The 26,770-nt window shown below is 34.8% G+C and overlaps 1 protein-coding gene across 1 annotated transcript in view; it reads right to left on the bottom strand.

Annotated features, from left to right (window-relative positions):
* LOC121410510 (THO complex subunit 2-like) overlaps positions 1 to 26,770 on the bottom strand; it is a 106,612-nt gene that overhangs the window by 37,948 nt on the left and 41,894 nt on the right. Inside the window, exons 13-28 of the mRNA XM_041602660.1 lie at positions 25,770 to 25,805; positions 24,563 to 24,693; positions 23,950 to 24,136; positions 23,332 to 23,425; positions 19,581 to 19,661; positions 18,892 to 18,988; positions 18,093 to 18,210; positions 15,337 to 15,516; positions 13,927 to 14,091; positions 12,924 to 13,075; positions 12,214 to 12,340; positions 9,125 to 9,266; positions 6,608 to 6,765; positions 3,819 to 3,947; positions 2,960 to 3,091; positions 995 to 1,063 (exon numbers count right to left, since the gene is read on the bottom strand). Of these exons, the coding sequence (XP_041458594.1) occupies positions 995 to 1,063; positions 2,960 to 3,091; positions 3,819 to 3,947; positions 6,608 to 6,765; positions 9,125 to 9,266; positions 12,214 to 12,340; positions 12,924 to 13,075; positions 13,927 to 14,091; positions 15,337 to 15,516; positions 18,093 to 18,210; positions 18,892 to 18,988; positions 19,581 to 19,661; positions 23,332 to 23,425; positions 23,950 to 24,136; positions 24,563 to 24,693; positions 25,770 to 25,805 (1,998 nt within the window). The remainder of the gene's footprint in view (positions 1 to 994; positions 1,064 to 2,959; positions 3,092 to 3,818; positions 3,948 to 6,607; positions 6,766 to 9,124; positions 9,267 to 12,213; positions 12,341 to 12,923; positions 13,076 to 13,926; positions 14,092 to 15,336; positions 15,517 to 18,092; positions 18,211 to 18,891; positions 18,989 to 19,580; positions 19,662 to 23,331; positions 23,426 to 23,949; positions 24,137 to 24,562; positions 24,694 to 25,769; positions 25,806 to 26,770) is intronic.

Raw genomic sequence — 26,770 nt, 5'->3', positions numbered from 1 at the left:
CAATGCGTCGTTTGGATTGTGAATGTGAGTTGTGACTGTGATTCCGATCGTTATACAGACAGTGCATGGGTGCACTGGGCAGTGACTGAGTACGGTACCTAGCCCAGTCACGGCCCGCCCGCTTCGCGGGTCGGAGCTCCCTGGGTTAGTGAGTACCGTACCGGTGCATTTGCAATTGCATAAGTTCATGTGTAAGTTACATATGCATTTAGACTGTTAGTCTGTTTTCGTGAAATAAAGCCAAAATTATTTAGAAATACAAGGAGTATTCTGAGAAATATCCAGTTATTATTGTAATGGAAATACATGTTTTTGAAGTAAAAAAAATATGGTACAATTTCATGAAATGAATCCTGTTTATTTTCGTGTTTCATATTTCATTACTTTGGGACAAAATTAAGATATTTTTCTTCTTTGTGGACAGGTAAAAGGCACTCCAAAAGTGAAGGAAAGCCCCCCATTTCATGTTCTAAAATTCCAAAAATTTCTAACCGTGGCAGGGGGGTACCCCCACACCCTTCCCGCGCAAAATGTCACACGCTCGTTACTCTGCGTGAAAAATGGATTCCTCTTTTTTTCTTCTAGAGTTGGCAAGTATGGTACAGTATAATAATGTTTTATAAGTGTGTTTTCTCCTTGCCCTCAACAACTTTTATCCTGACCAATTATCATATTTTATTATAGACAAACTGGGGATGTGTGTGGGGGGGTTATAAAAAAGCAAAGGACCTTTCTAAGGCGATATTCCTTCTAAAACACATGGAACAGACTTTTAAAGAGTTGCCTTATTACGGGGTACAAATCAAATTGCAAAAGACCTGTTAGAAAATGGTTGTTTTAAGATGAAACTAATAAAAAAAAATTCAAAGTAAAAAGTACATGTTCCTGATGGTTGAATTTAAGTTGCACTTAACTTTAGAAGCTATTAGAAGTTAAATTCAGTGGCACCTCTGTCAATTCCCCCCTCCCCCCACTGAGAAAAATATTACTATACCTTGGTTAGAAGTATAAGAGTATTCCTGATTTGAGTATACTCCTTGGATTCCAGACAAGCAACCACTGCCTGAAAAGGAAGATCACACACACCACCAACATTTACATATAACAAGCCAATATTTCTTGTATGCCATACATGATACTATTAATACCTCGGTCACCTTTGCTCTACGGTCGTTTTAGCATTTTTTGTACAAAAAAAGCTGGTTTGAAATAAAAATGAATAAAATGGCTGTCTTCGACTCACTGTACACCTGCTGTAGAGCAAATGTGACCGAGGTCAATAGGTTTCACACTAATTTATCATATATTAGCAACCTCTATTCATAGTGGCTTTTCATGTTTAAATTTCTTGAACAAAAAACTGTGGGCTTTGTGTGGTATAATAAAACAAAGTAGTGGTTTTAACCCTATCTAGGCCGGGGGGGGGCCTCGGAGGCCCCCCCTCAACAAATCGCGCAATATTTTCGCCGCGCGAAATTTTTTGACCGCGCCACTCGCTGACTTTTTACTTTCAAGTCTTGCACAACTTTTGAGACCAACTTTGCGTCCTCCGGGTACGTGGTTCCGAAATTACGCAACATTATGTAAGTGCATGTCAGACCGAAAATTGCTCAAAAACGTGATTTCGTGTACAAAGTCAATGCAAATTGTGTTTTCAACCAAAATTCATAAATGTATGATTATTTTTAGTTTTGCTGCTCTAAATGTATTTATTGTATGCTTTTTATGATCACAGAAGAGTCCCCAACAAATTTCATTGAAAAAACAATGAAAAACAAAAGGTCAAAAAACAAAGAAATACATAAGAAATTGCAAAAAACAATAAAATACATAAGAAAATGATTTGATATCGCAATTTTTTTCATGTACACTTGCTAAGAACACCACAAAGAGTTTCTATACCAAAAATTAGTACATTTGGAGCTTTATTTAGGGAGTTAGAGGAAAAAGTATGATTTCGCATACTAATTACGCAAAAATTAGCATAATCACTTAATAGTGACTCGCACGAAAAAAATTACTATACAATCTTGGAGATTATGTCCCAGGCAACCAGCATGCCAATTTTCGGCGCGATCGTGCGGTCGACGGCCGAGATCTTAGGGGGGGCCTGGGAGGCCCCCCCCCCCCCCCCGGCCATATGAACTCCCAAAATACCCCGGCCTAGATAGGGTTAAGGATGTTTGAAGATGGAGATGATGGACAGCAGCCACGAGCAATAAACTGGCATGAATAGGAGACAATGCATAACAATAGAACCTATTCTAGGCAAGATTTGGTGGATCAAATCAATAACAGGACATGAACATTGTGCATTACTCAATCAAAAACACTTCTCTCACTCTTTAGCTGATCCCTTCACTTCTTTGGAGATTTCTTAAGTCCAATTATTATACTATTATATAATTATGATATAATGCACTAACATTGTGCCATCTTTCTAGTCCAATTATTCTGAGACACATCTATTATACTCACTAAGAAATCATTAACTTTTACTGATATCAATTAACTATACTGTGGTTTTCTCCAATTTTTTATCAGCATTACATGTAGTAAATGAATTCTTGTGTGTCTGAGGTTACATGATCTAGCATCACAATAATATTTGTTTTGAATTCCAGATATTCTCAAAGAATATATAGCCATTGGGTGATTTCAAAGTGAAAATATATCTAATTAGACGTAGTATCATGTGTTTGTTGTATTAATTCACTCTTCTAAATATTGACAATGTTATAAGAAATAATGTTCTGTAGCAACAACATTGAATATTTTATTTACTATTTATGTCACCATGGGGACATACCTTAGGAACAAAAGTATGGAAAAATCAATGCGTAACAAAAATACACTCAGTAGAGGATTGAAAGCATCAAAGGTAGATTAAATGATTAAAAAATTGATGTTTTCCATTATAATTTGAAAAGTATACCAGGGAGTTTGTAATTGTTCTTACCTTTGTCAGTTTGTACTGCCATTTATGACAGACATGTCTGAAGTTTTCATAGTCCAACTGATCTGCCTTGTTACTTGACTCTGTACCACTTGCTCTAAGCACCGTTACAAAGCCAGGAAAGTTGCCACATTCCTAAAAGAATACAAATAATTACCAACCTTAACTAAAGGTGTATTGTGAAGGCGGTGTAAAAAAAAAAAAATAGGTCAGAGACCTATCTTTCCGCAGAAAATTTAAGAATGTATTTACATTGAAGATTCTCCTATTTCATGTGGAATAAACGGGATAATAGGAAAGATGCTGAGTTAGTCTACAAATGTAGACCCACATCTGCAGTGTGTACTACAGCTGATTCATGGAGTCTGCATAGCAGACTAGGTCTACTATGGCTCGCTTCGCTCGCCCTTTTATGCTGGTTTGCTTCGCAAACCAGTAGCAGATCCAATCTCACAAACCATTCAGAGTCTGCATTGCAGACTAATCCTGAGTAGGATTTGTACTTAAAGATGCAGCAGAGAACATGTTTGAATTATTCTTTTTAAAGAAATATTTACAGAATTTGGGTCATATGAATAACAATTTAAAGGGGGCCAGGGAACTATTATATCCCTTGTTCAAACTTTGTGACTTTTGGAAAACAAGCCACATTTTCTTTGTGTCATGTGCCAAAGCCTACATCATATTCATAAATGTAGGTGCGTCACTCTTTTTATACTTGTTTATCCCATTAAGTAAAATAATAATAATAATAAAAATAGTAAAAGTCATGTAAAAATTTGTGTAAAAACATCTTTACGGCACTCTCGATTGATCGATCGAAAAAAAAACCTGTCAAATTTACAAAATACTGAAATCTAACCTTCTCATATATTTCCTTATCCCTATGCCATCTCATGACTGTTTCCATCATTGCACATAGGAACCTGCCATACCGACTGGCTTCATGCTCTGTACAGCTGGCTACAGTGTAGGTGATATCCTGAAATACCTGTAAAGATACAAGATAAGATGTAGATAAGGTGTTATAAAACACATACTCCAAATGAAGAACTAAACTTATTATTTGTGTAGGGCTCTTACAAAAAACATTACCTTACATAATAACAAGGAAAAGAGTGACAAAAGCAACATTTTATATTGATATTTATAAATGTCAGATGTTTCTTGAAAAATTGCCAAAGAAGGAAAGTTGCCAATCAGTACCGACCGCACAGAAACATTAGCGCTAACAGAGCATTAACAGCACTGTTAGCGAGGAAGCATAATGTTAGCCCAATCACTAGCTAGAGCTGTTAGACTAACCTTACAAGGTCGCACAGAAACTAACATTAGCGCTAATGTTTGCACTATTCACTTACATTGCCAAGGGCACCGATAGTGACAATGTTAGTGAATATCTATTGCGTATCTTACATAAAACTTGTCTTCTTTTTATATCAAGTGCTTTAAAATAGAAATAGACAGAATTAAAAGTGTACTCCAGTCCAAAGGCGGATCAAGTTTCTTACAAAAGGGGCCCGGAAATGGGGGGGGGTCACATAGAGTTTGACAAGCAAAAAAAAGTTTTACGTCTAAAATTAAAGGTATTGTTGTCCCAACAAAAATTGACATGCAAAAATAGGGGGTTTTATTGCTTCAAAAGGGGGGCACACTTGGGTAAAAATGGCTGGCATGTTTACATTAAAAATTATTGCTTTGGATCGGCCAATGCTCCAACCCCCAATAAGTATGGGAGAAAACAGAATGAAATTAGATGAGAAGACTGTAATTACGATCAATAGCATAATTCTCCAGTGGAAAATAATGAAGAAAGACAAATGAAATATGAATTGAATGAAGTGAATACTGTACAGTCATCTGGTATACTATCATGCCTATCATGCCACCATGAATACCCTAGTATAGAATTACGAAGCCAAGTCCCATTTTTTTGTTTTAATGATTATTATTACATGTACCTTGTTTTCCCCCATGTTGTGATTATGATTGTGCTTGCAAAACCAATATAAGTCATTAATAAACAAGGTCCCATAAACTCATTTATTCCACTGTAAGAACAAATTCAGTTTAAATGAACATGATTTCATATATACAAACATGGACCTATGAAGAGATGGATATTCATCGCTTCGACAATGAATTAACTTACAGGTGACTGTAATTGTCATCTGAATAACATTCTCTTCAAACTAGTCTTCTTTGGTCCTATGATCATCACCGTGAGAAGGGACTGAAGCAGTTCGTGATTGGACATTCATATTTCACAAATTATAGGCGCAGTTGATAACAAATCAATGAAATAAAGGAAAATCGATGTGCAGTTTTTGTTTACCTTAGGTAATCTTAGTTCCATGTGTTTTATTTAGGGAAATATTAGAGGCAATATTGTGATTGAATGTTTACCATTTAAAATTCTATTTCCCGAGTTTCTCCATAATATTCCAGATATACATGGCACATAACTTTTATAGATTATGTATCTCTTAATGTTATTGAGGTCCTAAAGTGTGAGCGATAGTCAGCGGATCGAATAATATCATATATTTTTATATCATAAAAATCGTCTGCTCTCAAGTTTGCTGCTCCATATATGAAGCATATTGACTGAGAGTCACATGCTGAAACAGGGTATCAGCAAACAAAAATCAGGATCGGGAAACTGTTCCGTTTTGGGGTGATCAGATACCCTTGGTAGTCATGGTCATTGCTATTGTAACAACACCTGTATGTTCTCATTAAGATGCATATAATCAGATGACGATGACTATCATTGGATCAAAGAAATACTCGCGTTAATCGTCCATTTTTTTCATTGGTCCATGATACACATTAATAAGTGGAGAAATGACAAATGACATCATCAGCTCGCCTATAGAAAATATAATATATAATAAAATTTTTACGTAAGTTATGCAAAAAAAACATCACATAGTTTTAAATGCATTTTTTGTATTTTATTAATGTTCAATTGTTTGTATGACTATACTCCACATCCTGCTTCCCGATATACACCTCCATAGAAGGAAGTCATTCTTCCACTTTAGTGGCAAACCTATATAGCCCCCTTCCTTTATCAAAAAATTATTGATTTTGCCATTAATAGATCATTTTTTTCATGGATGTTAAGGTTTATGTATTATGTTAAAACATGGACCTACTATGGTTACAATAATCAGAATTCAGTAATCAATACTGCGGTACAATCTCATCACAAAGTAAGAAACAATGTTGCAAATCCGAGCCCCTGTTTAATGAGAATAATACATTGAGCCTATGGGATAAAGGCCCTGACATTGTATCAATCCGCACATCATCACTATAGTACGTCATAGATTTTGCCTATCTATAATGCTCAAACCCACTATCAACACTTGTGCATAACAGCGCTTTCTGTGCGTTCATTCTGCTCATGGTGTTAGTGGCTGATTTGTTAGTGACTTGTTAGCGCTAACACCTTCACGAACAGCGTTTCTGTGCGGTCGCTACAGATAATTTGCAAATATGCCACATTAAAATGTACTAAATGGTGCCAATTGGTACCTGGCATATGCAAGTAATCTCATTGAATCAGATATTTTAACAAATAAAGGCATTCTAAAATTACTCTGCATTAAAGCCTATTGTCTTGAAAAAAAGGAGATTTCTTACCCGATCATAACACAAAAGAGTAGAGAAATTTGGTGTCTTTAGCTTATGAACAGTCAGAACAAACTTTGCACAATAGAGGGCATCACTGGCTGAGAAGCAGCAACGTGGGAAGACACACAGCTGTAGAAACTGTGTGATGGTCTCATTCTTTGTTGAACCTGCAATGTAGTGATAATTATTGGTTGAAATGCACAGATTCAAAACGCATGCTGGACGGGGTATGAGCATTGGGACCTATAGTTATGCTATTCAGTATAATTTTCAAATTGCTTCCCCCACATAAACGCCTTGAATACACATAATTGAGCGCAGATAAATATATACGCTGAGAATTCATTATTTTCTTCAATTGATGTAATGTATCATATATGAGAGTCATATATGAGTCACTAATAATTGGTTAGGGATAGCACCATTAATGTTTCTTGTGAAAATTAGTATTTCACATACCGTATTATCCGGTGTATAAACCGCGCCTTTTCTCCCGCTTTATAATCTTGAAATATTGGGTGCTGTTTATACACAGAAACAACAAATTTTCATCAGAAAATTGACTGCGTTTTGTTGGTGGTATTACGTATATTTGAACCAACAATAATATAGAATATTTAATGTATAACATGGCCTAATTTGTTGGTTACTAAAAATAGGGAGTATACTTTGCGAAGCTTTCTTTGAAAAATCTTCTTTGTAAAGATTGGTTTATATTATTTATTTAACTACTATCAATTTAAAAATGTTTTCCAAAAAAAACCTGATCGTTTTGTGATGAAAACACGGAAAATACGGTATTCAAACATGAGGCAAAGTACATGTAAATCATTATTTGACACAAACATCACAACACTGAGCCAATTAAAAAAAAAATTAAAAAACATGAAAAGTCTAAAATGATGTCTTTTATCCATTATTACACATCAGCAACATCTTTACAAACATAATAGGGAAAAAATATCAACATCAACAATACCTTCACACTGTCTTACAAGGTTTATTCAGAGATCAAAATCTTGAATGTATCTTCATACTCTTAACCCTAAAAAGACTGGGGGGGCTGATTCAGCCCCCCCCCCTTGACATTTTTTGCGATAAATCCGTCGCACGAAATTTTTTGACCGCGTCACTCGCTGACTTTTTACTTTCAAGTCTCGCGCAACTTTTGAGACCAAAATTGTGACCCCCAGGTACGCAGTTCCGAAATTACACAACATTTCGTAAGTGCATGCAGACCCAAAATTACTCAATAACGTGAATTTGTGTACAAATCCAATGCAAATGGTGTTTTTAGCCGAAATTCATGAATGTTTTATTTTTACTTTTACTGCTTAAAATCAATTAATTTTATCTTTTTAATGGTCAAAATAAAGTCAATGATGATTTCCATTGAAAAACAATAAAAAACAAAAAGTCAAAAAACAAAGAAATACATAATAAATTTAGAAAACAAAAGAAAATAAATGTGATGTTGAAAATTTTGAAAAATAAATTTAATCAGATGCCTATCTACACTATGTGAAACAAAAATTAGCATTTTAGGGGCATCATTTTATTAATTAGAGTAAACTTATGATTTAAAGCATAAATTAGCATAATTAATGAGCAATAAGATTTTTCGCAGAATTTGATAATATAGTTTTGTAGATAATGCCATGGGTAACGCGCATGCCAATTTTCGTCGCAATCTCGTGATCGACGGCCGAGATCATAGGGGGGGCTGAATCACCCCCCCCCCTGTCTTATTAGGTGTCCAAATAGCCCAGTCTATTTAGGGTTAAAGATGATCTTCTTTTTTGACAGACAAGATAGGGCAAAACAATTCACTCAGGAACATCAAAGTACCATCCAAGTAATATTTATTGCTCATTCAATGTGAAAATTCTTAGCCAGATCCTTGAGCTTCCTGATGGGTGCTTCAGTTCAGTGAGAGGTCAGTCGCACCTATGCATCACTGCACTGGTTAGATCATGTGCTTGTGATGTGTATTACCGCATATTCATCATTCACATTACATGTTAAAGGTCATGAGCATGCTGACGTTTCAGCATGACTCTAATGGGGAATTGCTAGAAAGTTGAGTTGCAATTGATTTCAAATCGACTGCAAATTTGCAGCCGATCCCAATCGACTGCAACTAGCAATCAATCGCCAATTTGTATTGCAAAAAAAATCCTTGCGACTGAACGTAATTTGCAGCTGATTTGCAGACGATCTGCAGTATTTTGCAGCTCAATTTTGAGAGCTACACTCAATTTGCATTCAAAGTTTTTTGCAGCACCCGATAAGTCACACGTAACTATTACTGAACACCCCCTAGGTCCCTGTTGCATAAAAATTAATACCATTATGGTAAATCTCGCAATCCGATGGTAACGGAATCCTTGATTTTGATTGGTTGGTGACCAGCACTACCATGGTACTAGTTACCATAATAGTAAATGTTATGCCAAGAGGCCCTGGTGTACTATTTTGTATACCACATTATGCAGAGATGAGAAGAGTAAAAGGTAGGTTGCTTACGTGCGGTGAACCATGTCTCACACTCCTTCTTAAGACGGGCCTCTATCCTCTGACAATGTTCCTGTTGCTTTCTTTCTTCATCCTTTAGTCTCTCAATAATGATAGCATATCTCTCCTTTTCTTTCTTCCTTTTAGCTGAGGCCTATATGAAGCATTAATGTACCCATATGACAAGGTAAAAGTAAAGTAATACAGATACATGTATACAAATTACTCACAAACCAGCAAAAGATAAGACAAGTGGAATGCTTCTGGCCCTCTCAACATAGCAGCAGTGCTGACTTTGAAAACTACTATAACTCACACACGATGCTCAGTGATACTTGATTACTCTTATGTCCAAGTTTTATGAACTAGACCAACATACTTACAAAGTTATGACAGTAATTCAACAAACACCCCCAATTCGGCAAAGTTCATTGACCCTAAATGACCTTTGACCTTGATCATGTGACCTGAAACTTGCACAGGATGTTGAGTGATACTTGATTACTATAATGTCCAAGTTTCATGAATCAGTTCCAAAAACTTAAAGTTTTGATTGTAATTCAACAGATACTCCCAAATTGGCCAAAGTTCATTGACCCTAAATGACCTTTGACTTTGGTCATGTGACGTGAAACTCACGCAGGTTGTTTGGTGATACTTGATTAACCTTATGTCCAAGTTTAATGAACTAGGTCCATACAATTTATAAGTTATGATGACATTTCAAAAACTTAACCTCAGGTTAAGATTGTGATGTTGATTCCCCAACATGGTCTAACTTCATTGACCCTAAATGACCTTTGACCTTGGTCATGTGACATGAAGCTCTAATAGGATGTTCAGTAATATATAAATAGCGAATAGGCATGAGTGCAATGGTGCGAGATTTCGCATGAGGTGAAAGAAAGATGCTCTATTCAACGAGGCGTTAGCCAAGTTGAATAGAGCGTTTCTTTCACCGAATGCGAAATCTCGCACCATTGCACGAATAAGACTATTCGCTATTTGTGTTGTACAACGCCTCGGAATCTAGCGATAATATGGAAAAAACAAGAGTTTTTTCCCTCCAGTAATCTAAGAAAAGGGAGCAAAATATTGAAAGCGAAAAGCTAAATCGCACATGATCTTGGACAGCAATGCGCATTTAGCCAGCGGGTTGTACTTATTATTCAATGAAATCGCATTGTGACGTCACCTCCTAAAGCCATGCAATGGTACATTTTGGATGGTACGTTTTGGATGGTACGTCTTGTGTCCAACGGGATGAATGTGTGACATTCAGCCTCCCATTTGATCGCGTACAACAAGCTAAGTAGGCGTTGTACAATACTTGATTAACCTTATGGCCAAGTTTCATGAACTAGGTCCATATACATGTACTTTGTAAGTTATGATGTCATTTCAAAAACTTAACCTTAGGTTAATATTTGATGTTGACGCAGCCGCAGGCACCGTCGGAAAAGCGGCGCATATAGTCTCACTCTGCTATGCGGGTGAGACAAAAACCATCTTAATCTTTAATAAGTAAAACTGATAAACATGCTTATTTTCTTAACCAGCAAAAAGGAAAAGGATTCTGAACCTGTAAGGATCAATTCCACCCCAGAAAATTGTTTATTTGAATCGATATAGAAAAATCAAACAAACAACACTGCAAATTTCATCTAAATCAGAAGTAAAATGAGAAAGTTATGACATTTTTTCGCTTATTTTTCACAAAACAGTTAAATGCACAACTCAGCGATATGGAAATGAGAGAGTCGAGGATGTCCATCACTCACTATTTCTTTTGTTTTTTATTGTTTAAATAATACAATATTTTCATTTTTACAGATTTGACAATAAGGATCAAATTAACTTAATCATAAACTGTTGTACAAATAAATAGTGAGTGGGTGACGTCATCAGTCTTCCAATTTGCATACCGACCAGGATGTGCATATAACTGTTTTCTGAAATTTAAAGGGGAAGTTCACCCTGACAAAGAGTTTATTGTAAAAATAGCAGAAAAAATAATAAAAAATATTGCCGAAGGTTTGAGAAAAATTCATCAAGTAATTAAAAAGTTATTAGAATTTCAATTATTTGATTTTTGACGTCATATGCGAGCAGCAATCCTACATAGCGAATGGTAAAAAAACAATGAAATGTCATTTTCTCAGAAAATGGAAAATGGTTTTCACTGTACCTTTTGTATATCAATAGACAAATCATTTCACACCCGATCATGAATAGATAACAAAATTAAGTCATCAGGAACCATACAAAATTTGAAATTCATGCATTTTATATTACATAACACATGGGGCAGCTGCTCGTTTATGACGTCACAAATCCAAAACTTTGAACTCTAATAACTTTCTTACTCTTTGATGGATTTTCCTCAAACCTTCACCAATATTTTTTACTATTTTTTCTGCTATTTTTACAACAAAGTTTTCTTCAGGGTGAACTTCCCCTTTAAGCGAAAGTTTAAAATGTCATAACTTTCTTATTTTACTCCTTTGAATGAAATTTTCAGTGTTTTGCTTTTTGGATTTTTCTCCTTTTTTCTAAAACTAGTCCCCTAAATAAATCATGATTATTCTGTATTAATCCACATATTTGATTTATGTGATTAGTCATAATAACAGGACATGACATGAGTAAGGACCTGTGAAGAAGAAGGTCTTGTACAATTCATGTATTGATATAGAAAATTACACTATTTATTCGTTCAATTATTTCCAGCATTAATTAACTGTATTCATTCATTTTGTTTTACTTACTCTTTTCAGTATTTATTTATTAATTCATTTATACAATTATATATCATAATTATCATTATTATTATCATTATAGTCATTATCATCATTACTATCTATTATCATTTTCCGATTTTTAAATGTATATATATATATATAAAAATTCATTTATCTATCTTATATTGGGCGGTCATGACAAAAGGACTACCTGGTATCATCCCCTACCAAGGCAATTACATGCTTACATGCAGATGACCTGGTACACATCAACACACAATTCGAATGTTAACCCGTTTTTCACTAAACCTAAACAAGTTTGAAATCGATTTCAGTCACACAGAAGTTATGGATTCTCACCAATTCTTTGTTGTCGTCAACATTTGCCATGGTAACCTTGATCTTATTGATTTCTTTGTCATAGCTTGGGCTCGGAACATGAAGGTCATACATGGACAGAGTCCAGAAGCTAGCATAGAACTGTGGGCTGTAAAGAAATGTGGACAAAAGGATTTTAATTAAAAAATTTAATGGGTACATAATCAAATTACATTCTCTCATTGCCCCTCAATCCACATCTCTACACAAAGCAAATGCACACATAATTTCAATAAACATTTAACAAATCACACAAGTTAATAAGATATGTCCAACCAATCTTGACTTGCACAGAGGCCCTACTTGAATGTGATTACTGTGAGCAATTATATCAATTGAAATATTAATAATTACAGTTGTAGAAATGAAAATAAAAACTCCATTTCACAAGAATCTCCGACCTCTTTCCTATGATTTGCACAGATAAACAAAAATATGTGGGAACTGATTTGGGCAGAAAACAAGTTACTGATCACTAATATGCCAAACAAGCATGGCATTTTGTCAAGAGGTTCCTTGCCAAGCAATAATAATACATTTGTTCATGTGGTAATTTATAGCTTCAATAGTTCAATTTGATTATGTCACAAGGCTAGGCTGCTGGCTATGGAAAGGACTTCATGAATTAGAATGGGTCTTACGTCCACAGTTCGACTGCTTGTGGATAAATATCAAATAATTTCAAGACTTGCCTGATATCATCCCAGACTTTGAGAGGATGGAAGGAATTTATTCCCTCAGTCAATGGAGACATAACAGCTTGGGATGCCTGGACGTATCGTTGGGTGCGGTTACTTGGTGTTTTACTGCTCTTTTCCAGTCGCCGTAATTCATCTACCTTTGACTATTTAAGAAGATAAAGCAAAATCAAGAAATTGTAAGAGTCTTATTATTTGCAGAATCTATCAAATTTGTTTATGCATACCGATCTTTGAGCTGTATAAGCTGAATGAAATAACTTCTACACACAAAAGTACAGCTACACTTTGGTGGTATACATGTACATGGCTTCTTATGGTATACACTGGAACACTTGACTCCCTCCCAAGTGTTGACTATGAGTACACACTGCATGGATACACAGCAATAATCTTCAATCCCTCCCTGGTTTGCTCTCTGGCACCCTAGATTTCGTCCCTCTATTGGTGCCAACCAACAGGTATACAATAGTATCCTTGACCCCTCCCTAGCTCTACTCAATGTGGTTACACACTAGTACCTTTAACCCTCCCTAGGGTATATACTGGTTACCTTGAAGCAATCTCTTGTGGTACAGTATTATCTTACATACTGGTACTCTTAATCCTTAATAGACTGGGACATTTTGATGCCTAAGAAGATGGAGGGAGGGGGGAGTGGGGCTGATTCAGCCAGTTTAATTCATCTTTAATGATCTTGTGGATCACCCGATCATGACAAAAATTGGCAAGAGTGTCGAAAATTTTGTCGGCTACATCAGGCCCCTCCCCATCCCCGTCTTATTAGGATTAATCCTATTCCTAGGATGCAGGGTTAGGGCTGCAATAGGGTTTTCAGTTGGGTTTAGGGTATAGTGTTACACCTAGGGTTGGGGTTGAAGTTGGTCATTTGATTAGTGTTTGGAATTCAGAGCGGACCAATCTCATGGAACCCCTCTAACATACTCCTGGACTGTGTGAGATATACAAGAATTCCATGGAATCCACGACTACTCACCTGTATATTGTTGGTACACATTGGTCTGTAGAGAAAGAAGGCACTCTCAGGAGTGATATGATAGTTGGTGACCATGTTGACTAGATCAGGGAAGTGCTTGGAATAGTCTTCTATACTCAGTAGGTTGGATAAGAACCCACCTAGCTGTACAAGAGTATCTTGGCACTGCAGGAAACAAGGGCACACCAAAACATAAAAGGGCCATCACACTTTATTCCAAAAATATTCACTATAATCATACACTGTTAAAATCACTTTCGTTTAGAGCACAAAAAAAACTGTTCAAATAATTCCCCTCATATCATGCTCCACATGGATAAAAGGAGATGATGAAAGAAAAAAAAGAGATACTTAATATACATGAAGTTAATTGCAGCGATTACACATGCAATAACATGAAAAACAATGACAACATACAATTACTATTCCCATTTGCACCTTTTACTAAAACAATAAGAAATATGCATTCCTTGTAATCATTTAGCAATGAAGGAAAGAGAGTGATATAAAATCATCTAAAACAAGCATGGGAGAAAACAGAAAAATAAAAAAACAGATCAACAAAAGTTTGACATAAAATCGGACAAATAATGAGAAAGTTATGAGCATTTGAATATTGCGATCACGAATGCTATGGGGATCCTCCAATTGACAATACGACAAAGATGTGTGATGTCACTTGTGAACAACTTTTCCCATTACTTTAGTATATATTTCACTTAAATTGCCTCTTTTATCACATCTATCGGTAGATCATGTGTTCTTTCCAGAGGAGGGCATGTAATACAGATTTTTAAAGGATACATCATGGATACAGAGTTTGTATCACAATAAGAAACAGCAAAAAGAGACATTTTGAGGGTATTTTATAGTCCATCAAAGGGGAAGTTGTTCACATGTGACATCACACATCCTTGTCACATTGCCAATATTCAAATGCTCATAACTTTCTCATTATTTGTTTGATTTTTCTCAAACTTTCTTCGTTCTTATTCTTTGATTTTTCTGTTTTGACACACGCCTACTTGTTCCAAAGGTTTCATTCCCCTTTCGACTGTGTTATTTAACCCTGAAAGGATTGGACCCCCCCCCAACACTTCGCACGATATTTCCGAAACGAAAAAAGATATTTAATTAAAATTTAATGACTTTTTCTTTGAAGTCTGATGCAACTTTTGAGACCAAGCATTCAGAATTTTTTCATACTTGCTTGTAGTTTATGTGGTAAAGAATGTGCACACCAAATTTCGGCACAATCGTGCGAATAGCAACCAAGATCAGAATGGAGCATCATGCCCCTATCCTCAATACATCCCAAATAGCCCAATCCATTGAGGGTTGTTCTCTGTAAGCCTTGGGGTAAGAATATGAAGCAAGTAAATAAAATATATTCACAGTAACCAATCTTACCTGATCATACAACATTCCAACAAGTTTGAGATGAGTTCCTTGTTCATGTTTATAGACAACCCTGTACTTCTCTTGGGCCATTAACATACACATACTAACAGCCAGGTCATCTTCCAGCAAAGCTTCCTTTAGACGCTGTGATGATCGCTTTGTGTTACGCACCTGGGTAAAGTAACCTCCCTGAGGAACAGGTAGTCGAAGAGACAATTACAAAAAAACAAATAATACTTATTACAGCGATGACCCATTCAGGCAAATCCAAGAGTTCATTTCAAAGAAAATTAAAATAAATTTGAAGGTTGTGACAGGTTATGATTATATAACATTTCTTTCAAAACATTTCAAAATTGCATTTTCAATGATTGAAAATGTAGCGACATTGTATTAGCCTTGCAGAAGCTTAAATATCTAAAATACCCCCGCCGTACACCGTTACCATGGCAACACATGAAAAAGGTATGTCTTCCCTTGTATTACCCCAAGACCAATGCCTGGCTAGATATGACACTTGGTTAAAAACAGATGAAGTAGTTCAACCCCCAAGATTTCTGCTTAATTTTTTGACACATAATATTTTGTTACCATTGCAACCAAATTTCCAACACAGATAAAACATGTGTCTGGAACATCTTCACCTCAAAACTACTGAGTGAGGCAAATTTCATGAGAATTGGTTGAAAACTGATGAAGAAGTACAAACCGCAATTTTTTTACAGAATTTTCATCACATAATGTGTTGTTACCATTGCAACATGATTTGTGACACACACATATACAGTGCGTATCAAAAAAAAATTTACACATTGAAAAAATCCTGTAAAACTATACATTTGTAATATCCTGAAGATTGTTCCACATTTTAACATTGGTACAGGTCCATTAAAGCAAATGACGATATAACTGTCGAAAAATATTTCCACTTGAGTGAGCAGCACTTACTTTTGAAAAGTTAGTGAAAATTGATTTGCGCAGAAATTTGAAATAGTTATGCGAATAAAAGTAGACCTTAATCATGAAGAACATATGGAATTTAGCTGGTAAAATTGATTTGAAGATATCTTCTACATTGTTTGACTTGTTTCCTTGCCCAAAACACTTCGAAGAGTGCATTTTGCCCCACCCCACTCCCCCACACACCGAGGCCATCGCGACGATATTTGCTTTACACTGAGCTGCCTGTGATTTGCATGGAATGGCTTAAGCTTGATTTTCATTTGTTAATCATTGCTAAGCTTGGGAAAAGTGTGGAGAAACAAGTATTAAATGAGAAATGAAATGTAAACCAACTTTCAATGATAAAAAGTTAGTGAAAAATGCTGGAGATGTCTGATATAAACTTTTGTTCAGATTCAGTTATGTCCTCAGATCCAGCTGGCACAAATAGGGTAAAGGTTGTGCATATTAAGTGTTGAAAATTCAATTTGGGTGGCAAAATTGTTACAAAATGCTTGAATTTATCCGTTTTATTCCAATTGACTAAAAGTGCAAGGGAAATATGTGATAAATCTTTCGTAGTGTAAGTTTGATTTCGTCCTTTCCCTTGACACAGCATGAAAACGAGCATTTCTGCGCAAACAGATTTCTGCGAGCTTTACAGAAATGGACAGTGCTCACTCAAGTGTAACATTCTGTCAAAAATTTTACTTTCATTGGATAGATGAGACCCAAACCCAAGATTACATGTGAAAAAATTACCTGCATGTTGTAAATTTTTTAATTCCCAGGGCTTTTTCAAAGTGTAAACTTTTTTTTGATACGCACTGTATTTTTGCTTAATTTTTTGACACATATACATGTATATTGTTACCATTGCAACAAAATTTCCAACACATACAAAACATGTGTCTTGCAGATTTTTCCCTCAAGACCAATGTATGCACCAAATTTCATTGCTTAAAAACTGAGGAAGTGGCTAAGATGCAAGATTATTTTTGCCATAATATCCGGTTACCATGGCAACACAGTTTTAGACACATACGAAAAATATGTCTTGCACATCTTTGCCCCAACACCACAATGTGTGCCATGTTTCATGAGAATTGGTTAAAAACTGATGAAGAAAGTTTGATGTGCAAGATTTGCAACAGACCGACAAACCGCCCGTACACTGATTCCTATATTCCTACTTCAAACTTTGTTTGGCATTGGTATAAGGACCCTCCCTAATCATGTAATAAACCCATTAATTCAGTTTGGTACGGCTTCCTCACAGGAGGCACCTGTGGAATTCCATGGGCTCTGCTAATACTATTAATTTCTCTGGGGCAAGTCAATTATGCTCTTCCCATAATTCCATTTCAAGTCTTGAAAGGTGCCCAAAACTATACATACAATAAAAATCTGAGATTCTCTATTTCACTCTTGGATTATCCATCGCAAAAAAATGTATTAATGCCTACAAGATTTACAGATTTTTGTTTACTGTGCCAGAAAAGGGCAGATCAGATCCCATATGCAGAAATTGATGGGAGTGGTATAATGTTATCTGAGTGTATCTTATATAAATTGATATTTTAGTCAAGAAAAAAAAGGAAACATTCCTCATGTTCTTGGCAGCTTCCAACTAAATCGTAATGATTCAAGGTAACATGGACAACAGATGGGCATTTCACAGATGTAAAGATATGTGAAATTTTCAACAACTTTTTGGAAAGTTTTTTTTTCTAAACAAGGTCAAACTGTTGGCAGTACACGTTTTGGATTAGCACTAGTTTATCCTATAACATCCAAATTGAATCAAATCATTTCTAACCCACCTCGGCTCTGAGAAGCTCTCCTCCAGCCAGTGCTTCTAACTGGTCAGCGGTCATCTCTTCTGTTACCTCAATTCCAGCCATTTTCAACACCACTTCTCTCAAGATCAAAAGATCAAAACTGTATTTTCAAAAAGAGAACAACAAAGAATATACGGGTGAGCCTGCCTAAGATTATTCTCCTGGGACCTCAGAAATTTCTTCAGATTGGGTGCAAAATGACTACAGATAAATTGCCTAATCTGGAAAAAAAAAATTGCTCTTTAGTTATTGGATGGCTCTTAGCTATGGATGGCTGCGATTTGAAGACGAAACTATACAACATGAAAAGGCAAAATCAAGCTAGTGATATAGTAACTGTTTGCTAATGAAGACTCGATACATTGTGATATCAATATTAAGGTATCTATTTCAAGGAGGGCGATCTTCAATCATCAATTCTACTTCTTTCAGATGATAAAAAAAAGATCCTCTTTTATCATTTTTTTTCCTCCACATATGACCTGAAGAGCCTCTCAGTGAAAAATAAGGCTGTTTTTCAGCGGGGTCTAGTCAATACCAGTCATTAATTAATGTTTCTATTATCTAAAGTAAATGACTAGTCATGTGATCGCTTTCAGCCAATCATTTTTAGGTTCCATATCACCACTTGAAATTTTTTCAAATGCAGTTTAACAAGTATAGCTTGTATAACAGCTTTGTAAAATATCACAAATCTTGAAATATGAGTTATAGACAAAATCTTATTACAACTCAATCTGCTGAAAAAATATAGCTTTACAAAAAAAAACTGTTTCAGTACCTTTTGCCAACTTTGAGCTGATTTGCAACAAATTGGAGTAGTCCTGTCAACTCAATGTTGTATTTGCGAAACATGGCCCCACAAAATGATGCCAAACCTAAGTAACAGGAATAAAACACATATCTTTTCAATAACCAACAAAACAATTCACAAATACAGTTGGAGAAAAGTCAATTGGTTGTTTTGTAGAATTATTGTCATCATTTCAACTATTGGCACCACCAAATACTTTTGATTTACCACTCCTAAACCAATTTTCTACTACTACTAATACTACTACTATTAATACTACTACTACGACAACTATTCCTACCACCTAATACTACTACTACTACTACATGTACTACTGCTAATGCTACTACAACTACTACTACTTCTACTACTACTATTACTACTACTCTTACTACTTCTACTACTACTACTGATATTTCTACTACTACTTATACTAATACTAATCTTACTATTACTCTTTCTACTACTACTACTACTACTACTACTACTACTACTACTACTACCACTACTACTTCTACTACTACTACTCTTTTTATTCTTTTCCTTCCAAATGATTGTTACTCAGCTATTGCTATAAAAAGTTAAATTTGATTTGCTACATTTCAAAATTATCAAATAGCAATTAGTTGATGCTTGCAATTGATTGTAAGTTTCTTGTAACATCTTTTACAACTTACTTTGCATCCAAAGTGAAAGACTGGTCTCATCATGTTTCATGCGTTCCTTCTCTGGGTTTGCTAGAGCTTCTATCACACAATCTGATACAAAATCAAACTTAAGGAATCATAATCATAAAGCAATAAAATTTACCATAAACACAAATTAAATCATTAAACTGGGGTATATTCCTTAACACCTTGCCATTATTACACAATATAGCAGAATTGTTGTCTTCACATCACTGATACATCTTCTTAAAAAAAATTACCTTTCTTTCTGAACACTGAATTTCAGATTTTGAATTGATTCAAAGACACCTAGAAAACAGCTTTCAATGGCTGGAGGATCAGCCTCTCTTTTTCCTTGGACATATCTGGTACAACTTTCAGTTCAATTCAATACAACATCACTATTCAGTTTGCAACATTGAAATATAAATATTCGTTTTAGACTTACATGTACCATCAGAATAGAAAAAGTAATGGTGGATGTTTCATAAAGCTGTTCGTACATTAAAAAGAGTGCCTGAGAACAACTGGTGATCCTTTCTTGTGGTAATTGACAGTCACCATTAGATGTTCATTGGTGATTATTTACAGTGTAAGAAAGGATCACCAGTTGTTCTTGAAGTCACTCTTAACTTACAAACAGATATATACAACGTCCCCCAGGTCTAAAGTTACTCCAATGTCATCAAAGCCATGGCTGTGGATGCACTGAGACTGGTTTCTCTTTGGCCAGGGAAAGTCTGGTGGCCCTGCTAGTTTTTCATTTGTGATTTTATAAAGCGATCAAACTGACAAGAAAAAGGGCAATATGGCATATCAATAGCAAAACGTGATACCAAACATGAAACCAGTAATAAAATGAAAAAACAATCTTTCCAAAATTATCAATCAGCAATATTAACCTTTTACTTGCTGAATGCCGAAATGTGCCCACACTGGTCTTGCTCTACAGCTACTAAGCACTCAAAGCCTGAAATGTAATCCTACCCTATATGTGACCCAGCACCACAAAAAGTTGCACTGTGTGATTTCAAATGGAGCCAATATAAATAGCATTTTGGTCAGAATGTTCAAATTTCAGATTTCGGTGTTTTCTGAAAGAGTATACTCTCCCTTGTTCACTGTAAAAATTTGTATGTACCAATCAAACCTAAAGTGTAATTATTGAGTGTTTTTATAAGACCTATTTTTGTCCTTTTGAGTTAATTATTATCATGATTTATTTCCACAAAAACCTGAATATTTATCTGTCTTTGAACTCCTATAGATTTAATAACTTCTAACATTAATATATATCATCTTTATTCTCCAAATAATATGTCACATATATGTGACACTTCTTTACAAAAAAAACAATAAATCACAAATTAAATACACAAATAGGGAAGGAAGATGGAGTAAATTGAAACTAAGAAATGCACAGAAATTCTATCAATACTTGTTCAAAATAATGGCCAGGATGAACCTAATTAGTGTGCGAAAATTGGGGACAAGCTGATAATTTCTTCTATCCACATTTAATCTTCCTTTTTTTGACAATACACAATAGCAGAAGAGTAAGTATTCTTCAATAGACTAGTAATTTCTATAGTAATATCTAATCCCTCTTTTCTCAAAAGGAGTGTCCCACAGTAGCGAAAATTCTCCTCTTACTTGTGTGGGTCTCACTCGTGTGTGTTAGGATCAATCCTTGTGCATTAGTTCTATATCATTATGAAGCTTAAATTCTCCTCTTTCAGAAGGGCTTTATATTTATTTCTGGTGACTTTTTTGTGGTGCCTGGTCACATATGTCCAAGTACAACTAATGTAGGGCAAGTCCAAGAAAAGGTCACCCTAGAAGGCAAAATTTCATCTTTAATTTAAGAAGTTATCTTTGGTGGGGTAAGAAAGCCCAAATGTTAAATTTTAAAATTTAATTAAGAAAAATCTGATAATATGCATGTTTATGCTAATTAGGGGCACCTAATTTGCATAATTGGTAAAATGGGCGTTACGTATGGGACAATTATAAAAACTCATAGAAAATAAAAACAAAACTTGTGAGATTTAGTCATAGGTGGGACATGGACCCCCTAACATCTTATTACTTTTGGGGGAAAAATGTGATGTCATCTAATTAATTATGCAAATTAGGTCTTGTCCAAGGATGGAATGTCCCATACGTAACATTTTGAGGATGTTTTTTTAAGTTATTTCTCATAATACAATACTTGCATTGTTGCATCTCTGGGAAGTTCTAATTTATAAAGTATGAAAATGTTATACCCAAAAAAGTTTCAAAAATAGAGTTTACTTTTTAATTAAAAGTTAATTAAAAAATTGTTACGTATGGGACAACATGTTACGTATGGGACATTTACACACAATGTCAATGGGGAGATTTGTGTACAAAGTGAATGGAGAAAAAATTCAAGAGTGCTCTAAAAAAGTGATTATTTACCTTTTCTTTAGTTTTTAAAGACTGATTTGTTATGAATACTGATTAATGAAAACAATTGAAGTGAAAAAATTGTGAAAATGGAAAAATATGAATAAAATAAAAAACAATAGAAATACATAAGAAATTCATTAAACCATGAAAAACAAGGGAAAAAAATGTTGAAATGGCTAATTTCCTTTTCAGTCATATCAAATATGTCTCAATAGAACATTTTAAAAGATAGAAACTCTTTTGTTATTTCCATATTTTAAATTATTTCAATTTGTTGAATTATGGGGGAAATTGTGTACGTTCTCTATGGGGACAAAATGTCCCATACGTAACTGTCCCATACGTAACATGTCATTAATTTGTTTAATTAGAGTCTGTAATTAGAGGGATTTGGCTTATGACATGAAACTTGCCTTAGATATACTAGAGTATTGTGACTTCTATCACACTAAGTTACAAGTTGTCAAATGAAATACTTTCAGAGAATTCTCAACTTGAAAAAATTGTTTTAAAAATAGTCTTTTTTCTGCGTCCCATACGTAACGGCCCATCTTTTCTCTCTAAAAGGTCAAGGTCGAGGTCATGTGCCACCATTTTTTCCATGATTATTCTTCTCCTAGATGTCTACCATCATGAGGGTATTCAATCTAATCAAAGTCAAATAACACTATTTTTCAGGTCATTGAAGCCTCTGAAATGTCCCATACGTAACGCGCGCGAATTCTTGGACTTGCCCTGTACTGGTTACTGCTATTTCAGACTTCAGGGAATATGAGCATGAATCAGAAAAATTGATATTGCTTCAAGCACCTCTGTACTTATAGTAGCTGACCCCGTATTTTATCGAACTCACTATATCACATGCTTATGTATGATTTAATTATCAGTCTTTTCTGTATTATTTACAATATATCTCTTCAATTGTCACATTTGAATTGTATTCAACTGTAATATATGTTTGGTATTAGGTGAACATGTTAATTCATCATTGATTTATGAATAAAATGCAGAAACTCCTTGAAAAAAAATACATTTTAAAACTTAGAATAATTCACTGACCTAAAATGGCATTTGAGATAGACAAATCCATTACCATCATGTAAACATTTGATAAAGCACTTTTGAAATGATGAACAAAACTTCTATTTTTATCAAATTAAAATTCATTTTAGATGACCATTGTCCTTCACTCAGTGATCTGAAATTGTAATCACATACAGTGTAACTGCCTGTACTTAATAAAAATAACAATCATATATGACTTTCATGGAATAGTAACTGATAGTTCTAGGACACAATTGGGGTTTACTGATAATAACAAGGATACAAGCTAGTATATCATATGACAGTGATGTAAGGTATTTCAGAGAATCCACCACAGGAGCAATTAGATTATCATACATCTGAATCTGAGATAATACCTGGTCAAGTGAAATGAGAAACAAAGAGAAATATAAACAAAAAATGGATGCATATGTAGTAGGCAACATCATTCCATGCATTTAAACTACTTTAGAACTCCTATCAATACTTTTCAAAATCATTATCACCATAATTATCTTCATTGTTGCTGTCATCATCATTAAAATATGAACCCCCATTTATTGAACCCCAATTGTCATCATTTATTGCCCCCCCCCCCAATTCACCATTGTCACCATTATCACCACCACCATTACCATCATCAACTCTCTCATCATCATCTCCAATCTTATCATCCTCACCATTATCAGCAGCATCCTTCATTATCAACACCATCACTTAATTGTTATTATTATCGCAAATTATTATACCTAGGATTTGAGAAATTCATTCTTGTCAAATTTACTTTTTTTTACTTAAAGCATTTCCCTTTCATATTGTGATTGCTATAACTAATTTCTGCCTTGAACATTTTACATCAAGATCATTTACACCAACCAAACTGACATATATTTGTACTTACATAAGAGAAGAGTACCCCGGGATTGGAATGGCTTAGTTTCCCAAGCTGTCTTCCAGAAGGCTTGACATTTTCCTTGGTTAATCTCTTCATGATGTACTTGGCCCTGTCTGTAGTATTAGCTTTGATCCGAATCATTGGGGGATGGATACCATAGCAATGATTTATCCATCGCGCATACAAGCAGTATCTGTACATATTGGGTTGAGAAAACAAAGTGGTTAGGACAAGGATTCAGCAACAACTGTATACATGTCGCGTTGCACTCCACCTAGTATGACTTTTCTTAATGCACCAAATGTTGGGAGTAGTGACAATAGAGAAGAAGGCAAGTGCTGCCCTTTGTGAAACAAAAATTCTGCTCTGAGTATTTTGGCTCGTCTCAAACCAAGAAGATGCATAATATCATGTGCTGTTGACCATTGAAACCAAGGATGCACAAATACATGGATAAGATCGATAAGACTCATTGCCCAGAAGGTATGAAGCGCTGAGGTACTCCAAATGGTAAATGATGAGGGTCAAATGCCTTGCACAGGTCAAATGTAACTGCAAGGGCATATGGTGTGCACTCAATACAAATTCACTCAAGAGCAAACTTTGTGTGTATCTTTACCTTCTATGATACGGCAACATCTTCATTAGAGACCAGACCTCTTCAGAGAGACAAGCATTACATGGCATCATGCTGATAGAGGGTAATATCACTTGCTCAATCACCGATAGCATCTCATGAAAGACAGAATTCTATAATGATAAACAACAATAGGAGAAACAATGTTAAATGTATTGCCCGGAGTTGAAGACAGGGCAATATGATTCGAACCAGGTTAATGTCGTTTTCAAAAGTAGACAGTCCATATCATTATTTGAACCTTGAAATTCATGAATGTACAAAAAATCATTGACACATCTGCTAGCAAAACTATATTCATATGAGAAACAATGTCAATGCTAATTGCATTTTTAACCAAAAATCATTAATGTTAAATTATTTTTAGTGTTGCTGGTATTCTGTTTATGATCTCAAATGAGTCCCAAACAAAGTTCATTGAAAAAACAATAAAAAAACAAAAAGGTAAAAAAAAAAACAGTGAAATTCATAAGAAATTGGAAAAAATAATACATTAGAAATTAATCTGATATTGCTTTTTTTTCATGTACATTTGTTAGAACAACACAAAGAGTTTCTCTATCAAAAAAATAGAACATTTAGCGCTTTATTTAGGGAGTTAAAGGAAAAAGTATGATTTTGCATACTAATTATGCATAAGTTAGCATAATTGCTTAATAGTGATTTGCAGGAAATAACTTATGATACAATTTTGCAGATAATGTCCAAGAAAACCTGCGTGCCAATTTTCGGCCGAGATCTCAAGGGGCCTAGGAGTCCTCTCTCCCCTGGCCATATGAACTCACAAAATACCCCGGCCTAGATATGGTTTAATGTCCAATGTAAAAAAAATACATCTAACAATAAACTTTGCAAAACTTTTGAATCATTTTCTTAATCATAGCGCCTTTATCAATAAGTCAGGGTGTCACAGGTTAATATTGCAAATTATGCAAACCTGGAAGTATGCCCTGTTTAATAAGGCAGGCTGTATAGTTTTACTTTTCTAAAAAAAAACAAACAGAATATTTCAAACAATATCACACCCTTCTTCTAAAGTCAATTGTGATGCAATATATTGAACAAATCTCTCTAAAAAAACAGATTCATCCTCCCTTTCAAGTCTTCAATTCAGGCTCCCGATATAAAACAATGACAATGACAAAGTTGTATGAATGAGGTGTAGGATTACAAACTCAGTCCGACTCACCAAATCTTCTTTCTTTTCCTCTGTCATTGAGGCTCTCTACAAACACAGAAGAAACAGAGGAATAAACAAATAACTAGCACATCAATGATGTGGAGCTCATCCGGCATCTCGCAAAACAATTTAACACAATTCTAATTTCAGCCCAGTTGTCACTGTAGTGAATTGTATTGGTGACATGAATTGAGGATATAGAATTGAAATTGATGAAGAAATGACAAAAGAATCATTTTTTGTGATCTATGAATAAATTTCATATGAATTAAGTATTAATTATTATCTAGTCAAAATTTCTTAACTCTGTGTAGAACCTTGGTGAACCTAATGTAGCTCTCAGATGGAACAAAAATAACCTAAATCAATCAACAAATAAGTAAGCATTTTTTGTGAGTTTTGAAAATATATGAATAAATAGCAGATTCAATGAGTTTCAAAATTCTATGTTTAAATTTTGTATCACCACCTCGAGCTATCATATAAAGCAAACAAAAAACTGAAATTGATCAACAAATGAAGAAAAAACATTTTGTGATTTATGAATAAATTTTGCATAAATTAGAATAAATAATTTTCCAGACAAAATTTCAAAATTTTGTGTACAAGTTTGGTGAACCTCATGCAGCTCTACCAAATGGAAGAAAAAAAATCAAAATCTGTCAAGAAATAAAGAGGAATTTTCTGTGATTTATGAATACATTTTGCATAAATTAGCATAAATAATTTTCTACTGAAAATTTTCAAAATTCATGCAGGACCTAGCCTGTGGAATTCTCTCCCACACAGTTTGAAAACCCAGACTTCAGCGACCACCTTCAAGGGCAACCTGAAAACTTACCTGTATAAAAGTGTTGTTCAGACACGTATTACATGTATATGTAAATAGTTTTTGTTCTGCTCTGAAGCGCCTTGAGCATCTAATCAAGATGGAAAGTGCGCTATATGAATCTTATGTATCATTATTATTATTATAAAAATTGTTCTAGTCAAAATTTCAAAATTCTGTG

Source organism: Lytechinus variegatus, chromosome 1, assembly GCF_018143015.1.
Source record: "Lytechinus variegatus isolate NC3 chromosome 1, Lvar_3.0, whole genome shotgun sequence".
Taxonomy (NCBI): Eukaryota; Metazoa; Echinodermata; class Echinoidea; order Temnopleuroida; family Toxopneustidae; genus Lytechinus; species Lytechinus variegatus.
The sequence above is the reverse complement of the archived record's forward strand: the minus strand, read 5'-3'. Positions and strand labels throughout refer to the sequence as shown.